At 33.0% G+C, this 21,200-nt stretch overlaps 2 protein-coding genes and 1 long non-coding RNA gene across 3 annotated transcripts in view; 1 reads left to right on the forward strand and 2 right to left on the reverse strand.

The window, feature by feature from the left end:
* Window positions 1-21,200, reverse strand: part of LOC128093133 (uncharacterized) — a 356,259-nt gene that overhangs the window by 3,519 nt on the left and 331,540 nt on the right. The window lies entirely within an intron of this gene.
* Window positions 923-20,521, reverse strand: LOC120432334 (high affinity copper uptake protein 1). The gene is made up of 3 exons (XM_039597523.2): window positions 20,362-20,521; window positions 20,104-20,297; window positions 923-1,356 (listed from the first exon to the last, which is right to left on the reverse strand). Exons 1-3 carry the CDS (start codon window positions 20,425-20,427, stop codon window positions 1,155-1,157), a joined length of 462 nt encoding a protein of 153 aa, XP_039453457.1. The 5' UTR covers window positions 20,428-20,521; the 3' UTR covers window positions 923-1,154.
* Window positions 2,793-6,362, forward strand: LOC120432335 (uncharacterized). Its single transcript, XR_005608053.2, has 3 exons — window positions 2,793-3,021; window positions 3,112-3,281; window positions 5,981-6,362. It is a non-coding gene; the product is annotated as an uncharacterized LOC120432335 (long non-coding RNA).

Consider the following 21,200-nt stretch of genomic DNA (forward strand, 5'->3'; position numbering starts at 1 on the left):
TTTGCGTTTGTCAAAAGAAAAAAAAAACGCAACAATGCCATCGCCTGCCATGATCTAGGTTATGTATTTGCTTTTTTTGTGTGGGATCTCCCTGAGCCTACTGCGACGACGACGCCGCCGACGCAAAATCCGATATTGGCCACAGATAATAATTTTCCCGTAAGAGGATTAGCCTCTGCTTTCTCGTGTCCGTGTGTTTGCTTTTGGAAATGATCTCTTCGCCTTGTGAAAGAAAGGATCGATGAATGAGATAATCAGGATCACCCTGAAGGCGGTGGAAGAGGATCGAGTTGCCGCGCGGTCTCCCGAGGTCGGGGTTTCGGGGCAAAGAATGGGAAGAATGGCAACAATGACAGGTTTCTTTCTTTTCGCATTTGGGGTTATGTGTTTGCTACAGACAATACGGTAGCAACGTTTGGTTGTCAACGCTTCTGAACTGTCAAACGTACACGCTTACGTGAGGACCCGAAGATTAGCAAGACTATTCGGAACTGTCAAACTGTTACACACTTAGATGGAATGGGTGAAACATTCTTAAAATTTGTTTAAGAAATTCTTTAAATTTGCAACATTAAATCTTTTCTTCTTCATTTATCTGAAAGGATCAATGAAATCCGAGCGTGAAAGGATCGCACACACCCTCAGGTAACCGAGAGGATATCATTATTATTACCACATTGTATTCATAGTTTGGTTTTGAATGGTTTTACGGCTTTCTTCTCGAAGTTTACCTGCGAAAGCTGCCAAGACAATGCCCAAAAGGGATCCCTTTCCCTCTTTCTTTCAAAACTTCAAAGGACCCAACCCTCAAGATCACGGACAAAGTGCAACAATAAGGTTACAAATTAGTTATCAAAATATTTGCTTTGGGCTGACCTCAGTCCGTCATGGCAATTCGGGTTTGTTTTACAATTTACTTTGGTTAAGGCTTAAATAGAGGTATTTTTTATTTCATAAACTCACACTAACTGTACAATTTGTTCGTTCGTAATGCTCGTAAGGTAGTCAACTTAAATTCTAAACAAGTGGAGGTTTCATCTCAAGCTATTGCAACGCAAAGTTGCAATCTTTGGTACCTTAATTTAAATTAAATCGTTAGCTTATCTAAATTCTTAAACAAAAACAGTAAGATTCCACAACGGCGAAACTTGCCCCTAGTTGCAGCACTCGTTGGCGTCGATCGTGCTCTGGCGGACCCAGCCAAAGATGTAGTAGCCGAGGGCCGCCCCGGTCACGACGGCCAGGCAGAGCCACAGGTTGAACAGCATGATGATCAGCATCAGGACGTAGGACACGGACACCTGGAGCAGGTGCAGCAGCGACTGGACGATGTGCAGCTTGTTGGTTAGGTGGTGTCTGGAATACGATTTTGTTTAAATTTTATAGTAAGATTTCCAAACAGTGTAATTTTTTTTCTAATTTAATTTTTAATCAATGTTACATGAGTTGGTACTTTGGCACTTGACTGAAATGACCAAAATGGTCAAAATTAGCAAATGGTCCAAACGACCAAAATGGCCAAATTGACTAAAATGGTCAAAATCAGCAAATGACCATAGTGACCTAAATGACCAAAATAAACGATATGACCTAGATGACCCAAATGGCCAAAATGCCCAAAATGGCCAAAATGAATAAAATGACCGAAAAGTCCAAAATGACCTAAATGGTCAAAACGACCAAATTGACCAAATTGTTACCAAAATTACCAAAATTACCAAAATGATCAAAATGACCAAAATGACCGAAATGACCAAAATGCCCAACACGACCAAAATGTATAAAATGACAAAAAATGGCCAAAAATACCTAAATAAAAAAATAACAAAAACGACCAAAACGAACAAAATGACCAAAATGACAAAAATGAAAAAAATGACAAAAACGAACAAAATGACCAAAATTACCAAAATGGCCAAAACGACCAAAACGACCAAAACGACCAAAATGATCAAAATGGTCAAATGACAAAAATGTTAAAAATTACCAAAACGATCAAAATGACTAAAACGAATAAAACGACCAAAATGACCAAAATGATCAAAACGACTAAAACGAATAAAACGACCAAAATTACCAAAATTACCAAATTGGCTAAAATGGTCAAAATCAGCAAATCTAGATTAAATTTTCAAAACAACCTATCCCTCATGGGTTTCCTATGCAGATAGGACCTTTTGAAAATTTAATCTAGAAATGACCATATCTATCAAAATGACCAAAACGATCAAAATAGCCAAAATGACCAAAATGGCCCAAATGACCAAAACGACCAAAACGATCAAAATGACCAAAATTACCAAAATAAAAAAGCGAGCAAAATGATCAAAATGGTCGATATGACCTAAATGAGTTAAACCACCAAAATTGCTAAATCGACCAAAATCGACCAAATGGCCTAATTGTCAAAAACGACCAAAATGACCAAAATGACCAAAGTAACCAAAATGACCAAAACGACAAAAAAAATGGCCCAAAAGACCAAAACGACCAAAATGATCAAAATGGACAAATGACAAATATGTTCAAAATGACTAAAGTGATCAAAATGACTAAAACGAATAAAACGACCAAAATGATCAAAATGACTGTAGAGAATAAGACGGGATAATAAATATTTGCAAAAATATCTTTATTGATTAAATTATTATTTGGATAAATAATTATTGGAAATATGCTATGACCATTTAAAATGTTAGAACCGAAATTCGATTGTGGCTTGGTTGCTGAACGCCAACGACGACCCTGTTTGAAAAATGTCGCACGTCGTACGAGTTGTCGCACGGTTTTGATTTTACCGTTTCGATATTGATTGGTCGAAAGGACGACAAACGTACGACAAACACTCGACATGCCCGACGTTGTTTTTTCCATCGATTTACCTTCAATTCGACGTCGATTATCGTCGACGCAAACAGTTTGACAGTTCTCTTCAGTTGAACTTGTTCGGACTTGATTGCAACCGAGTCGAACAAATTGTTGTTGGTTTTAGGCTTTGGGAGGATTTTGGCCAGTTTAAAGGTAAGTTGTGTTCTAGATTGAATTACTTTTTCTGCCGGAAAGTTCCGGCCGGAGTGTGCGACAACCGAATCAAATTGTCTTGTATTCCAGATTGCGGTCTTCGTGGCGGTATAGGAGGAAGAGGAGGACGGGAAATATGGATTACTCGGCGAGCCATTCCGGAAGACGGGACGGGAAGGAACCAGTTTGCGATCGAGGAAGCCGTTAGTGTTTGGTGTTTTACTTTCCGCGGGAGGTTGCCTCCATATCTAATGGAACTGGTGAGTCATGTTTTAGAAACGATGGAGGAGGTGTGCTGGGAGTGCGATTGGACGATCGAAATTAAAAATTAGATGAACATCACAAATTCTTAACATTTTAATCCAATAATGCTTAAAAAAAACTTCAACGCTGATTTGATTTGACAATTGTAAAATTAAATTACAGTGGACTCTCTCGTTGTCAATATTGAAGGGACCGTCGAGAGCGGGAGTTATCAAATTATAGAACGAAAAATCAAAGCAATCTATTTGAAGGGACTGACAAATTTATTGACAGCTGGAGAAATATTGGTATCGAGAAGATCGACAGCCAGAGAGTCCACTGTATAAAGTTTTTCATTCTTAATTTAAAATTCTAGCATTCCAGAACTTAAGAATGCAAGAAATTGAAAATTCTAAATTCATTTAATTTCTTGATATTGTGCAAATTGTTAATATTCTTAAATTATACAATTCATTAATTTAAAATTCTCAAAGTCTTCAAATATTAAAAAAATTAAACTCTAAAATATGAAAATTTTAAAATTGACAATAATTTAAATTTTAAAATTCACTAATTCTTAAATACAAAATTTTTCAATTCATAAATACTAAAAATCTAACATTATAAAGTTCATAAATTTCCAAAACGTTAGTCGCACGAGTTGAAATTTTTGAATTATAAAATTCTAAAAATTATATGTTCTAAAATTCCAAAATTGTAAATTCTAAAAATGCTAAAATGTAAATAATTTATATTTTTAAACAAAAATTATCAAAAATTCTATTTGTTATAAATTCTACGCATTTTAAAAATTAGTAAGTTTCTTAAAATTCTAAAAATTAAAAAAATCTCTTTTTTCTGCACATCTTAAATTTTTGATAATTTTAAATAAAACAAATTTAAAAAATTCTAAAAATTAAAAAAAAATAAAAAAAATGCAAAAATTTTACAAAATATATTTTTTAAATTTTAAAAATGTTAAAGTTTTTATTTCTTTTAAATATTTTAAACTTTTAAAAATACTTTTAAAAAAATCTAAAAATTCATAAATTTTAAAATTGGAAAAATTTAAAATCTATTAACTTTTGAAATTTTTTTTGGTCTAATGAAAAATAGGAGTTAAAAATATCACGAATTGAAGTAAATGATTTTGGTATTGAGGTACTCTCCAATTTTAATATTCAGAAAATTAGAATTTTAGAATTTTAGAATTTTAGAATTTTAGAATTTTAGAATTTTAGAATTTTATAATTTTATAATTTTATAATTTTATAATTTTATAATTTTAGAATTTTAGAATTTTAGAATTTTAGAATTTTAGAATTTTAGAATTTTAGAATTTTAGAATTTTAGAATTTTAGAATTTTAGAATTTTAGAATTTTAGAATTTTAGAATTTTAGAATTTTAGAATTTTAGAATTTTAGAATTTTAGAATTTTAGAATTTTAGAATTTTAGAATTTTAGAATTTTAGAATTTTAGAATTTTAGAATTTTAGAATTTTAGAATTTTAGAATTTTAGAATTTTAGAATTTTAGAATTTTAGAATTTTAGAATTTTAGAATTTTAGAATTTTAGAATTTTAGAATTTTAGAATTTTAGAATTTTAGAATTTTAGAATTTTAGAATTTTAGAATTTTAGAATTTTAGAATTTTAGAATTTTAGAATTTTAGAATTTTAGAATTTTAGAATTTTAGAATTTTAGAATTTTAGAATTTTAGAATTTTAGAATTTTAGAATTTTAGAATTTTAGAATTTTAGAATTTAGAATTTTAGAATTTTAGAATTTTAGAATTTTAGAATTTTAGAATTTTAGAATTTTAGAATTTTAGAATTTTAGAATTTTAGAATTTTAGAATTTTTGAATTTTTGAATTTTAGAATTTTAGAATTTTAGAATTTTAGAATTTTAGAATTTTAGAATTTTAGAATTTTAGAATTTTAGAATTTTAGAATTTTAGAATTTTAGAATTTTAGAATTTTAGAATTTTAGAATTTTAGAATTTTAGAATTTTAGAATTTTAGAATTTTAGAATTTTAGAATTTTAGAATTTTAGAATTTTAGAATTTTAGAATTTTAGAATTTTAGAATTTTAGAATTTTAGAATTTTAGAATTTTAGAATTTTAGAATTTTAGAATTTTAGAATTTTAGAATTTTAGAATTTTAGAATTTTAGAATTTTAGAATTTTAGAATTTTAGAATTTTAGAATTTTAGAATTTTAGAATTTTAGAATTTTAGAATTTTAGAAATTTAGAATTTTAGAATTTTAGAATTTTAGAATTTTAGAATTTTAGAATTTTAGAATTTTAGAATTTGATGATGAGATGATGATGCTGAAATTTGTAAACGTTTGATCATTAAATATTTTTAGAATTCTCAAATTTGGTACAATTTTTAAATAATAATAATATTGTCGGATTTTTTTAATTATTTGCAGTAATTTGAGTTTTATACGTTTTTTAAGTGTTTTTAAGATGTCTTCAATTAGAATTCTTTTAAAAAAACCAATGCGCCATGGGTTTTCTATGTACATAGGACATTTTGTAAAAGTAAGCGAGAATAAATAAATTTAGTTTTTCTTTTATAGTTACAAAATATTTGAATATTACATATTTGAAATTGTATTGTTTTGAAATTTTATTATTATTATTATTGAATTCTGAATTTAATTTATAAATTCTTGCCAATTGTTGATTGATGTTATATTTTTTCAGGCAACAAACATATTCTGATCTGATCCTGCCGGAAACCATGCGTCCCCGTGTGGTCCCGCGTGGCTTCCGTAGAACCCAAGAAAGCAGCCTCTCGTACTCCGGTAAACATCAATCCGTCGGAGGTTCAAGATCGTCGCCAAGGTGTCGCATCCGGGTTTTGATCAGCGCGTCGAGGAGCAAAAGTCCAACACGGCCAAGATGCTGCCACGGCCGCCTCCAACATCCAAGCCGGAAGCTGCGGTCAAGGCAAATCCCGAAGGAAGCAAAGTTGGAGAAGAATCGGCGATCCGCAAGTGAAATTAAGTGAACAAGTAAATATTTTTGTGAAATTTTGACAGTTGAAATAAAAAAAAACAATAAAAACAAAACGACAGTTTTTTTCAACTGCAACATAACCTAAAAATCCGAAATGACAGCACTCGACAATAGCACGACATTCTAAATAACAAAACCATGCGACGTCGGTCGAATGTCGTACGACAATGTCGTACAATTTCGATCATCGATCGCACGACAAATACGACATTTTGGTGCAAAAACGTATGACATTCGCGCGAAAGTCGCACGACATTGTCGAGCGACGTCGTACAATTGCACGGACGACAAACGACGGACGTCTGACGGACTTTTCAGTCAGGGGACGCACACGAAGCGAGAGAATCTTCGTGTATCATGTAATGGGCCAGCAAAGCATGTGTGATTGTATGAGTGTGAGTTCGCCGCCTAGGTTGAGTTTGTCTGCGCAACGTGCAGCGCTGGTATTGAAAAGAGAGTGCGTGGCGCTGGAAAGACGTAATGTGGGAGCCGTGAGTATGTGTGCACTCTTGGAACGATCGTGTTGAGAGTTGAGTGACATTCGTGCGTCGGGATTTATTTTGAGTCTTCAGTCTGGTTTGGAATTTTGCAGCAGATGGTCTTTTTGACGACGAGCGCAGTTTCCATTTTCAAAATGGCTGCACGGGGATAAATTAAGAGGTCTGTTCAGTGTTTACTACATGGCGCAGTTGGTGGGTAAGTTTGGTGAAGATTTGAAAAAAATGAGCCAGAGTTATGAAGATACAGAGACAGTTGACGAATGCCTCAACTGGACAAAATAAAAAAAAAAAAAAGAAAAAAAAAGTTTACAGTTGACGAACGCCTCAACCGTAAAAAAAGAAGAAGAAAAAACAAGGAAAGACAGTTGACGAATGCCTCAACTGCACAAAAAAAAAAATATAAGAAAGAAAAGAACAGTTGACGAAAGCCTCAACTGCTCAATGAAAAAGTTGACGAATGCCTCAACAAGTTGTATATGAAATGGACTGAAAAACAAAACCCAACATGGTGATTGAGTAAACACTCAGTTAATGTCGAAAAGTAGTTTTCGGATATGACCAGGTTGTTAATGAAAACTAATTATAAGAGGAGTTTTCCAATTTAAGCGTGGATGAATATGTTGACCATTGGTGAGAATTTCTGAATGAAAGTTTTATTTTCAAGAAGACAATGGAAAAGTGGAATAAGTTGCGACGATTAAAAAAAAAAACATTCGGTTTAGAGAGATAATGTGAAGATTATAGATTTGAAATCTTCACGATTATATGTGATTCCGAAGAGTTAGAGAGAGAGAGAGAGAGAGAGAGAGAGAGAGAAAGAGAGAAAGGGGAAGAATTGGAAATATCTTGAAAGAATTAATCAATTAAGAGAAGATATAAAATGGCGGTGGCTCTAAGGCCAACACGCCTTATATTTGATCACTGCACTAAATTCAAAGGTATTTTATAAAAAGAGGTGATTTTTTCTCAAGGAGAAATAAAAAAAAACAGCAACAGAATTTGGAATTATTTTAAAATATCTGTCAGTTTATAGAGAAAATATGAGAAACGGTAGAGTGAAAACCTATTCGCCTTATATTTTATCATTGAACTGCATGATTCAAATAATGAAACTATAATTTCGAATAATCTCGAAAATTTATGATTGTTTATGATGAAATTATTTGATAATTGAGTTGATCTGTTATAAAAAAAAGTAATGGTATTTTTTTCTTAAAAAAAAGAAGAAAAACATTTGAAGGGAGTTATTATAAAAGGATCTCTTAGTTAAAGAGAGAATTGAAGAGAGGATAGTTTGAAATCTACACTTCTTAAATTTGTTAAGTAAGCGCAAATAGAAGTGAATTTTGCCATCCTAACTGATGAGAGGCTTTAACTTTAACTCCAAAATAGTTAAAGATGATTTTTGTGATAATTGAATTGATGAGAGAAAATTTAGGTATAGTTTTTTTTGTTAAAAAAAGAGCAAAAAAAAATATAATTGGGATGATTCCGAAGTTTCTGAATTGTATCCTTAAAAAAAAAAGGAAAATAAAACTACCAAAATAGAGATATCTACGTGCGCATGTATTGCGTGTACGTACACGAAAAAAGTGAGGTTAAATTTTGTACCAGCCAGCAAAACAAATGGTGTGCTAGTGTGTGTGAGATCGGGCTTAGATAGCTCTATAAGGAAAGGTTCTGAAAATTTCTGCAAGTTTAAGAAGAAATGTAAAACCTTTTATCTTGGAAATCTACAGACTCTATGTTAGACAGTCAAATCATGTTAGAATAGAAAATTGAATAAAGTGTTATACTGTAAAAAAGGGGAATACATTTGGAAGTTTCTGAACTTAAATGTCTAGACAAAAAGTAATTTTAACAAGAAAAAAAGGGTAAACTGGTTTGAAATAATTTTAATTTTTCTGACAGTTAAAGAAAAAAATTAAAAAAAAGAAGGTGGGTTTGGAAGCATCTGGTGACCATTGGTACCAAATGGTAAAAAAAAGGGATTTGGAAAATGGCATCTGATTCCATCGTTGATCCATCGGTATATCAGGACTTGGCGTTCAGTTCCAGTTCCTAAAAAGAGTTTTCATCTTAAATCGAGTGATAAATAGCTTAATAGGAAGCTAGTAAAGAATTAGTTATGCAAAATAAGTTGTTTAAAAATAAAAATAAAATACAAATTGGACGGAATAAAGACAAAATCCGAATGATGATCATGTGAATGTGGAGATTTAGCCTTGCAACGATTATATGTGTTGTCACAGAGTTTGGTAGAGTAACAACAACAAAAAAGAGAGGAATAATTTTAAATGACTTTGAAAGATTGAGTGTAGAAGAATGACAGGTGGCGGTGGATCGAAGGCTTAAACGCCTAATATTTGATCACCACACTGAATTGCCGGATGAAAGAAGTGCCAGTTTCAGGAGAAATGTAATAAATTTCAGCTTGGAAGTCTATGTGATAGTTTAATCACGGACGTCGGTGGTTTAATCAAGTTTGGAATTGAACAAATTATAATGAATTTTAATGATTTTGGAAGTTCCTGAATGAAGTACCTAGATGGAATTAAAGGAGTTATTTATTGATAAGGGAAGAAATGAGCATTTTTTAATGTCTTGAAGGTTTCTGTCCGTTCAAGGAGAAAATTAAAGAGAAGATGGTTTTCAAATCGACGGATGTTTTGAAATCGACACTCAAAGTTTGAGCATAAGTCTAAGTTTCTAAAAAAAAATAATACAAAAAATATATAACAGTTCGAAAGTTGATTATATATATGAATTCCTGGATGAAAAAGAGGAATTGATTTCATCATCAAGAAATATGTGAGCAAAATTATTTGAAATTAAGTGAAGAAAGACCATATAGTTTGTAACAATTTGAGATAATCTTAGAAGATTTTTAACCGATTTTTTCTTTCTGGCAGGAAAAGAAATTATTTGGTATAATTCTAAAAATTATGACAGTTTAAGAAAAGTGTAAAAAAAATACTTAAGTTCGAAAGTCTACATTTTTACAATTAATTATATATGAATTCCTGGATGAAAAAGAGGAATTGATTTTTTCATCAAGAAATAAGTGAGCAAAATTATTTGAAATTAAGTGAAAAAAAGACCAAATAGTTTGTAACAATTTGAGATAATCTTAAAAGATTCTTAACCGATTTTTGCTTTCTGGTAGGAAAAGAAATTATGACAGTTTAAGAAAAGTGTAAAAAAAACCAAAGTTCGAAAGTCTACATTCATCAAGTAATAATTGAGCAAAATTATTGAAATTAAGTGATTGGTGATTAATTTGGAAGTTTCTGAACTGAATATCTGAAGGAAATTAAATAAAAATATTTTTTATCAAAGAAATAAGTAACAAAATAATTTGGAATAGATGTGAACATTTCTGTTAGTTCTGTTTTTGCCATGTTTGGTCAGCAAACTGAATCCTTTGAGGAGAAAATTCAAGAAACAGTAGCTTGGCAAGCTAATAATTGATCATTGCATTGATTTTCGTGTGAAAACTAAAAAAATGCTCAATGATTTAGAATTAAACCTTAAGAATTTTTTTAAACAAATTCAAGAAAAAATGAAAATTAAAAATCTGGAAATCATTATTACAACATAATGATCCACAATGAGACTAAAACATCAGATAACCAAAGTCAGACGGATTGAGAAAAATAAGAGTAGAAGCGAAGAAAACTGACGATTTCTAATAATTTTAAGTAAAATGCATAAAATGTGATGCACAATAGGCTGGATAGCTAAATGTCTTACGAACGTATTCGTCTGAATTCTGTGAAAAAAAAAACTGCTACTGGAAGAAATATAATAAAGAAAAATAATTGTATACAATGTTAACACTGCCAGTCAGTTAGAAGAAAAATTCAAGAAGTTCAAACTAAAATATTAAAAACTGAATTTAGCAAAAAGTAATTTGAAGTAAAAAAAATGCTTCAAATTTGAGAATTTCAGTAAGTTTGAAGATAAATGATTATTAAGAAAAAAAAAAGACGATAGCCTGCAGACAATCATCAAATGTGGTGGGGATCATAGAAAAGCTTGGTGCGTCACAAAGAGCGAATTTGGGAAAATCATTAAACACCTCGTTAAACACAAATGAGGTCGAGTGTTGTTACACATGTTGTACAACGAGAGTAAATGAAAAAAAAAAAAAGAAAAGTTAAGTAATGGCAACAACACGCAAGAAAAAAAAAATCAAAAAATCAAGTAACAACACGAAAACGCGTGGTTTTGGAAATAATAATTTCAGTGCATAAATTAGCAATGACCTTTTGAATATTTTAACAAGGATACCTATAAAATTAATACCTTTTGCTACCACGAAAAATAAGATTTGAGAAATTATACAAAATAACAGAGGCACCATTTTATAAATCGTAAATAGTTTAACTACTATCCGTAAGCCAAGAGTTAAGAAGAAAATTTCAAACAACATACGAATTCTTGACACATCAGATTGAAGTAATGTTAGTTCAAAACGAATCGAAGAAAGGAAACAGACAACAAAGAGAGTAGAGAAGAGGGATAATGTAGAGAATAAGACGGGATAATAAATATTTGCAAAAATATCTTTATTGATTAAATTATTATTTGGATAAATAAGTATTGGAAATAAGCTATGACCATTTAAAATGTTAGAACCGAAATTCGATTGTGGCTTGGTTGCTGAACGCCAACGACGACGCACACGAAGCGAGAGAATCTTCGTGTATCATGTAATGGGCCAGCAAAGCATGTGTGATTGTATGAGTGTGAGTTCGCCGCCTAGGTTGAGTTTGTCTGCGCAACGTGCAGCGCTGGTATTGAAAAGAGAGTGCGTGGCGCTGGAAAGACGTAATGTGGGAGCCGTGAGTATGTGTGCACTCTTGGAACGATCGTGTTGAGAGTTGAGTGACATTCGTGCGTCGGGATTTATTTTGAGTCTTCAGTCTGGTTTGGAATTTTGCAGCAGATGGTCTTTTTGACGACGAGCGCAGTTTCCATTTTCAAAATGGCTGCACGGGGATAAATTAAGAGGTCTGTTCAGTGTTTACTACAATGACCAAAATTACCAAAATAGCAAATGACCAAATCTACCAAAATGATCAAAACGACCAAAATGACCCAAATGACCAAAACGACTAAAACGACCAAAATGGTCAAATGACAAAAATGTTCAAAATGACCAAAACGATCTAAATGACTAAAACGAATAAAACGACCAAAATGACCAAATTGACTAAAATGGTCAAAATCAGCAAATTACCAAATTTACCAAAATGACCAAAACGACCAAAATAACCAAAATGACCAAAATGACTAAAAACGACCAAAAGACCAAAATGACCAAAATGACGAAAATGACGAAAATGACCAAAATGACCAAAATTAAGAAGAAAAAAACCAAAATTACCAAAATGATCAAAACGACCAAATGACCAAATTGGCCAAAATGACCAAAATGACCAAAATGACCAAAATGGCCAAAATGACCAAATTGATCAAAATTACCAAAATGACCAAAACGACCAAAATTACCAAAATGACCAAAATTACCAAAATGTCCGAAATGACCAAAACGACCAAAACGACCAAAATTACCAAAGCCACCAAAATTACCAAAATGACCAAAATTACCAAAATTACCAAAATTACCAAAGCGACCAAAACGACCAAAATGGCCAAAACGACCAAAATGGCCAAAACGACCAAAACTACCAAAATTACAAAAATGACCAAATCGACCAAATCGACAAAAATGACCAAAATGGCAAAAATGACCCAAATGTCCCAAATGGCCAAAATGACCAAAATGACCAAAATGGTCGATATGACCTAAAAGAGTAAAACGACCAAAATTGCTAATCCGACCTAAATCAACAAATCGACCAAATGGCCTAATTGTCAAAAATGGCCAAAATGGCCAAAACGACCAAAACGATCAAAATACCAAAATGGCCAAAATGACCCAAATGACCAAAACGACCAAAATGATCCAAATGTCCAATTCTACCAAAACGGCCAAATGAACAAAACGACTGATATGACCAAAATGACCCAAATGGCCAAAATCACCAAATCGACCAAAATGGCTTGCCAAATGACTGAAATTACCAAAACAATCAAAATGACCAAGTAGATTAAAATGATCGAAAGGCTGATGTATCAGAAAACATTTTTTCAATTTTAAATGTTATATTGAAAATTTTCTGATCTTTTTGGAATATTTTTTTTTTAGTTTTTCAGAAATTTTAGTTTTTGATTAACATTTGAAAGTGATCGCTTCTTCTTGTTAGCTGGACTTTACCATGATTCTTTCCCAAAGTTGGGTATGTTATCGATCAAGTTTTCATTTTGCACCCTTTTATAAATTCATGCATTCCTCCCTCGATGGTCCGTTGGATATAGACAAAGAGGAAGTTGACTGGATTTTTTTTCGCGTGCTCAATATTTTCTTTTGAAAATTTATTTTTTTATGATTCACTATGTTGAAAATATGTATTCTAAACAGTCCTTATCAACTTGACCACAGATCCTTAAACGATAAGAATATGTGAAAAAAATCTGAAAATTTTCAAAATGAAAAAAAAAAAACATTTTTGGATGGACAGTGCAAAATTGTGTGGAAAATATAGAAACTAAATATTCTGAAATTGACCAACTTCGTTAAAAATTCTGTAGAGCAACTTTTTTTTTGCATTTTTGTTTTTTTCGTTGCTATTTTTACAGCAATTTTGAGTATCTGCATCTCAAACCCGTTTCTCTGCCATTTCTACCTCGTTTGTTCCCCCCCGTTTTGCACACATCAAAAAGAGTTGTTTTTGTGTTATCAAACAACAGTGTTTCAAAAGAATCAAGCCGCGTCATGCTCCCCGCCATCAAAGCGTTCAAAGAGCCTGAGTAGGCTCTGCAAATCGCGTCACCCACGCACATGTTCCGCCCTCTTCAAGGTTTTTTAGAGAGAAAGATGAAAGAATTCCAAAATTCCCGGGCTGCCAAATGGGGAACACAATAATTATGAGAATCCTTCCGTTCTGGAAAAGGACTCTTTGCTCAGTGAAACGCTTGCCACTTGCTTTGACGTTTCAATTGCTCATTAGATGGCGACGCGGTGGTGATTGTGACCCCTTTTAAGGATGCACTTTTTCAACGTGACTTCCTACCGCGCAAAAAAAAAAACGCACAAAAAAGGAAGAAAGGAAATTAATAATCGTTTTATTTGATAAATATTCAGGAAGCGATTGCAGCGACCTTTTGCGAGTGAAACGTCATCGCAGATCCAAGCAAGCCGGAAACGCCAGCCGGCGTCCTGCAGGAGTATTGTGCGTGTAATGAAAAGTTTTTTAATTTTGCAAGACACGTGGCGCGGGTGCCCACTCGACGACGAGTGACGGTCGTCGTCTATCGGGGATGCCTTCTTTGGCAGTGACGAGGCTTAGCTTTGATTTCTTTTTTCTTGTTGAGATTCTAGGATTTTTTTTGATCCTATGAAGAGTGCGATAAGATCTTTCGATTGAGAGTGTTGAAAAGTAGCGTGCAAATCCAATTTTGATGCTGGCGATGGAATGCGTTATTACGGATCTTCTGCCAATAATCACCAGGAATTCTGGATTATGAGTTGCTCAATCAACTTGATGATAATATGATTAAGATTCTTGGTGGAATAAAAAACCACACCAAAATAAAGTGAAATTACTTTCATCCATAAATTTCACAGATATTCTTCTATTATAAAGTGTCATGCCCCTTGGATGCTGAGTGACAGTTTCAAGAATAACAGTCCAGACTTGATTATTGGAAGCTTCGACTATCCGAATTTCGATTATCCACATAATCGAATCAATTTTCACATTTAGTTATTCTAACTTTTAACATCAAATTCGAATTCTGCGACACCATGCCTTGAAAATTAATTAATGCATTTTGGAACATTTTATCACCGCCATTTTGGCCGCCATCTTGTATTTAAAAATTCTTAATCACTTAAGAGTGGTTAAGGGGTCATACTCAAGCGAAACCATTGAAAAATAAAGGAGTTATTAGACTACGACAAACAAACAAAGATACTTTTTGACAGCTTGTCAGTTTGCCTGACTTGTTTGTTTACAGAAACGTCAGCCTCATACATTTGGCTTTGTTTGCGAGTTTGCCGCAAACTGTCAAACACTAAAAAGTGCGAGTTTGTTTGTTTGTTTGCCATAGTCTAATAGCTCCTTAAGACAGCAAAACAAAAAAATCCTGATTCGATTATCCGAAGTGAAATTTTTCCAAGGCCTTCGAATAACTTTTGGATTTCTTCAAAACTTGTTTTTGTTTGGTTACACAATAAAAAAAATGTGTAAATTTCCAAGGATGAGTATTACTTCTTGTATAACGTAATTTTACCTCAATTTAGACTGAAAAAGTGACATTACATCAGAAAAGAAGTAAAATTACACTTTTTCATAGGTTTTTTTTTCTGGCCTTAAAGATGCACCCCTTCCCAGATGTAATATTACCATATTTTTTCAACCGAGATCTGAATAAAAGTTACTTAAATCTAACAGTTATCTTTTATTTCGGTTCGGTTTTGATAAAAACTGAGTGATTTGAATTGAGGGTGTAATATTCGGGATATTGAAAAAATATTGAAGGTCAGGCAACTTCAAATATTATTTGAATTGTTTCCGTTCAAAAAATTCTCAGAAATCTTGGAAAAACAATTATTTCTGAAAAAATTGTAACGTTGATTTTTGCATGTTTATACAAAAAGGGTTTTTTAAGGTTTTTAACAACATTTTGAATATACAGATATCGAAAAAAGACTTCAATGTTAAGGAACACATTAATTTTTTTTGTGTAAATTTGGAAGGTGTAAAATAGGGATGCAAAATATTACCTGATAAATGATGTAATATTACATCAATTTGGAGTGAAAAAGTAACACTACAACGGAAAAGTGGTAAATTCAAACATTTTGCGAGGTTATATTATACATTTTTTCTGAAATAACATAATTTACTCATTTCCAGATGTTATATTACCATATTTTTTACTGCTAAGCATTTTTCGTTAGTTCATTGATAATTTCCTAATTTTTGACAGCAAAACTAAAATTTCAAGCCCGATTTTCAAAAATTTAAGCATTAAGCATGATAGTAAGCTTTATACAAAATAACATTTTGGAATTCTGTCACAATTTTGTAAATATTATAAATTAAATATATAATAAAATACTCATGTTTTACATCCTTTTCCGATCAAAAGATCAAAATTTGTTAAAATATCAAAAAGCCTTTATTTCCAAAATTCATAAATAAACGTTACCAAATGCATTCTAAATAGTTTAAATTCAAATTTACAAGTTTATTGAACGAAAAAATAAGCAAGAATTTTGTGTTGTCCCACGATTTTTTGGAGAAATTTTGAAGAGGGTTTGAACTTGAACTAAAATTTGCTTTTGACTTAGAGTAAAATATTTTTTTCTGTTGGAAAGCAGTTTACAATTTTTTGCATTAAATGTACTATTTTTAAGGTAATAGCAAGTTAAAGTATAATTTTAGTTATTTATATTTTTTGAGTTTGAAAATCGGACTGTTATCCAAGCAAATCATTGAGTTGAGTCATATCAGTTATTTTAATTGTTTTCCAATGAGTCATGATAATTTAATCTGATTTAATTTGTTATTGCTTTTTTATTAATATTAGAATAAGATAATATTCCCTCAAGTTTTAAATTATGTAGCAATATCTCGACAACTAACTGTCCGATTTCCAATGTTATAATATGAAAACATTTTCAATTTTTCCGATTTAAAAAAATCAAAATCATTCCAAACATATGAAAAAGTGAAAATCAATGGAAAAGATTACATTCAAAAGTTAGATTATTTTTCTTCAATATATTTAATTCGAGGAGTTTTCGTCAATTTTAGAAAACTTGATTTTTAATATTTCCTGCTTATTGAAGCGTTTGAACAAAATTAAAAACAACCTTTTTTTCAAAAAGGATCTAATGATAACCTATTTTTAGTTGGGATGTTCGACTAAAGGTCGAAAGACATTTGGTCGAATGGACAAAAAGTCGTAAGTTGACAAAATTTCGAATGTGGAAAAAGCGAAACAATATTCTGTAATATTTTTGTGAGTTTCCTAACATAAATGCATGTATTTAAACATATGCAGGAAAAGTCAGACATCTTAAGGGTGCACAGCAACGAAGGAAGTTGATGTCTTCTTATTCCAAAATTGTCAAACTAACGGACCCAATCCTGCAACCATGTAATTGTAAAAATAGTCAAACTTTGTTGTAAATTATTTTGTGGACAGTACATTAGGGGATGAATACAAAATATTTCGATAGTAACCGTAGTTTTGAAGATACTAAAATGTCTGTAACAAAAATCTGGGTGCAAAAGCTCTGTTTGATGTGCACCGTTAAAATTTATTTTCTTCCAAAAAAAATCGTATTTTTTATGAATTTTTGCATTCTTTCAATAATAAGTTTTTTTTTTCAAATAAACCAAACTATTTTTAATGGTTTTTCCTTTCCTTGATTTTGGATCAATTCAAGAATCTCAAATGTAAGGTAAGCCATGACAGCTGTCAAACGCTGAGTTGAAATCTCTTGCAGTTGACCGAGGGGGTAGTCACCTCGATATAAAGTATCAATTTTCTGTCAATAAATCACAAATTCCCTTCCAACGCCTCTGAAATCAAAACTTTCGAAGGGTTTGATCCAAGTATGGTTGTGATCGTGAGAAGCCCATTCCTTATCAACCACTATTTTTGTAGGGTGTTTCCTTTCCTTGAACAATAATAATTTTGAAATAACATTGTGATTTATCCCATTCTTTCAAAAAAATACAAGTTTTTTTAGACCCTAACTTTTATAAATATTTGAGGGATTTTCCATTTTAATCTTTCAAACTAAATAGTTGCTTGAAAAAAGTCTATCTAGTCTGTCTCTCTCTTCTATTTATTGCGAGTTTGCTTTTTTTTATTCACAGCCTGGACCTCAATTTCTAAGATTTACTTTGAAAGTTTTTCCTTTTTTACCATTTTTATTTCACAGTTGAATAGTTTTTCAAATTTTATACATTTTCGATACCTTGTTATTTTTATACTCGAAAACTTTGCATATAAAAGAAAAAAAAAAAACAGTACTTTTCCATTGCAAATTGAATTTCAATTTATTAATTTACTTTGAAAGAATCAGTAACATTTTATTGACTTTAATCAATTATAATCAGACTGGTGGCAAGCTTGTCAAAAAGTGAACCTAGCTTTTGACAGTCCATATAGGGTGAACGCTCCATAAACTGGTTGCACAAAATAGGGTACACAGAACATTTATGAGTAAATTTGAAAATATTTAATATTTAGGTTTGTAATTTAAAATTGTTATTTATTGTCTAGTTTTATTTTTTGTTAAGACCGAGCCATGCGGTAACGCTTCCGCCTCGTAAATGGGAGTTCAGAACCCGGTGCGGACCAACATAGCTGGTTATCGTTTCCCTGCTGGATTCGATTTCTAAGTAAAGGAAAAGTAGTTTATCGTCACAAGCTGGACATTATCTTCTTGGAATATTGACATTTAACAATAAAATATGTCAATAAGTTAACATTAAAAATGTGAACGATTGACTTAGTCCTCAAAAGGCTGGATAATATTTTCTTTTTTCTAGTTTTTTATTTTTTGGCAAAACATATTCAAAATTATTCATCAAAAACCAAATTAAATATAATTTTTCACATAAAAATACTTTGTTTCAATTGCACATTTGCTGGCTCTTTTACCCTTTATTTAGCGTCAGAGGGGTAAAGCGACCAAATAGCGGGGTCCACGGTCCAACCAATGTGAGTATCGCGGCCCATACATACAATTTGACAATCTTGCCATCAGGCTGATTATAATTAAATTCAAACAAGTCAATGAAGTGATTTCATCTCACTTACTGAAGGGTTTAAATCAATAAGAAAATCTCTTCCAAAGAATAAAACAAACAATATTTGAAATATTTTCATGCAATCATTGTAAAAACAGCTGTCAACATTTTTTGGATGATCAAAAACAAAACAAATTATTCGCTCTACAGCATTGCCTTGGCGTTCTCGATTGCGAGATTCCTACTCGAAACTAGGTGTCCGAAGGCTTGATTGTTGAGTCAATTGCAAACCTCTTTTTACACCTTAGCTTCCATCCACCCCGGGATTCGAACTGACGACCTTTGGATTGTGAGTCCAACTGCCTACCAGTGACTCCACCGAGGCAGGACCCAGGGAGACGACTCCTACACCTGGACTGAGCTAACGACCTAACCTTTTTTAGGTTAGTCCGGGGCCAACATTTACTTCCCTGACCGACGGAAGGCGTGATCAGACAAATCTCGTCTCAAAATTTGCCACCGGGACCATCTGGGATCAAACCCAGGCCGACTAGGTGAAAGGCAACCACGCTTACCCCTACACCACGGTCCCGGCACATGGATGATCGAATGATGCAAAATGGCTGTTTTGGTCCAAGGATAAAGTTTTGGCCAATTGTCTTTTGCAAGCAGTAACATAACCAAACTTTTCGGCACCCTCAGCAAACGTCAAATCAATAGAAATTGCTGCCGGATCTTTTTCCGGATCTCTCCCGGAAAAGATCGGGCAGAAATCCAGAGTTTTTTTTGAAAAGGACCAATAAACCATTGTCTTTCATATGTTTATAGGACCTAATCAAAAAAAACTCTAGAAATTTTGTTTGGTTTGACGTTTGCTGAGGGTTCCAAAAAAAAAGTAAACAAATCACTTCGTGCATCAGCTATCTTCGGATTTCGTTCAATCTTTTGTGTTTTGTTTGCATAAATGTGTCAAAGTTAAAATGACAAATAATGACAAGAATAATGCTTAGTTGTCATTCGCAACGTTGAATTCCGTTTTAACTTTTCAATAGGGCAAAACCTTGGATGTAAACATGCAGCTTATCCCATCCTAGCTCATAGTAAACTGTCACTAGAGAAAAATGGATAGACTGTTTGTTTACATCCAAGTTTTCGCCCTATTGAAAATGATCCAAGGTTTCGCCCGCAGATTGAAGGACGGGTCACTTCACTGTTTTGAATCAAATTATGACAAAAATAAATCGTAAACATCAAATAAGTTGATGGTGGTTATAAAAAGGTCATTAACCTTCAACAATTACGTAAATTCAAGTGTTCAACATTGTGCAACTACTTCCACTTTGCAGACGCTTGCTCTACATTCAATCAAGCAACAATGTTGCATGTCGATACGATATGGAAATCGTTATCAATCACTTCAATCGGAGCACCACACCTCAAATCCACCCCAAACTCAACTCACCTGATGCTCTTCTTCTCGGTGGCCGGCTCGCTGCACGGTTTGCGCTCCCGCTGGGCCAGCACCTCCCGGTAGAACTTTAGCCCCTCGTACAGGACCGCCATCAGGAAGAAGCCGATCCACGCCCCGACAAACTGGCCCACCTCGGTGGTGGCCCACGACGGAAACAGGATGATCTCGCAGGTACCGCCGTGGAACTGTTCGATTTGAGGTTAGAATTGAGACTTTTCGTTGAGTGTCTTGCCCCTCGGGGCTACGTACCGACATCTGCATCGGGCACAGCATCTCCATGTCGTCCGGACCGCCATGATTGTGGTTGTGATCCATTTTCTTTTCTTTGAACTACGAATTTACCAGGATGTAACGCAAACGAGATGAGTCCTCACACAGAGCTTAGCCAAGTACTGAAGTGGCCCTCGATTGAGCCATCGTTTTATACGACTGATAAGTCCGAATACCTGGCGAAGAAATTGTGGTCGACGGGAAATCGATAAGGAGAAGCTTCTTGAGACGATCGGGAGCGTTGCGAGGGGTTTTTTTTTATTTTGAAAAGAACAAAAAAGAAAATAAATTTAAAACGTTTTGATTACAAATTGATAAAAAAAATTGAACTGACTCCCCCCTCGGCCAACTGCGAAAAATTCCAACCCTGCTTTTGACAGTTACCTTACCTTTGAGCGCCCCAGTCAAATCAATCCGAATTTTGAAACGGAATCTAATTAGAATCGTATACAAATTCCGTTTCAAACGCAACAACCGGTTCGAACACGGAACCGGTTGTTGCGTTTGAAACGGAATTTGTATACGATTCTAATTAGATTCCGTTTCAGAATTCGGATTGAGTTAACTGGGGCATGGTTTCCTTGGTTAAGTACGGTATGCAGATCGGAAGGAACGCGGTCAAGAAATGTTGCGTGTTCTTTTCGTGACCCCCCCAAGAAAAGTTGACAGTTCGGTATGAGCGCGTTTGACGGTGTGCGCGCTTGAGGTTCTTTGGGGGAAAAATAAAAAGATCAAAAATATTCAAAAGTTAAAATTAAATAGATTAAAAATGTTTATTCAAAAACTTTAAACAACAATTATTAATTAAAAACAAAATT

This window comes from Culex pipiens, chromosome 1 (genome assembly GCF_016801865.2).
Source record: "Culex pipiens pallens isolate TS chromosome 1, TS_CPP_V2, whole genome shotgun sequence".
NCBI classification, from domain to species: Eukaryota; Metazoa; Arthropoda; class Insecta; order Diptera; family Culicidae; genus Culex; species Culex pipiens.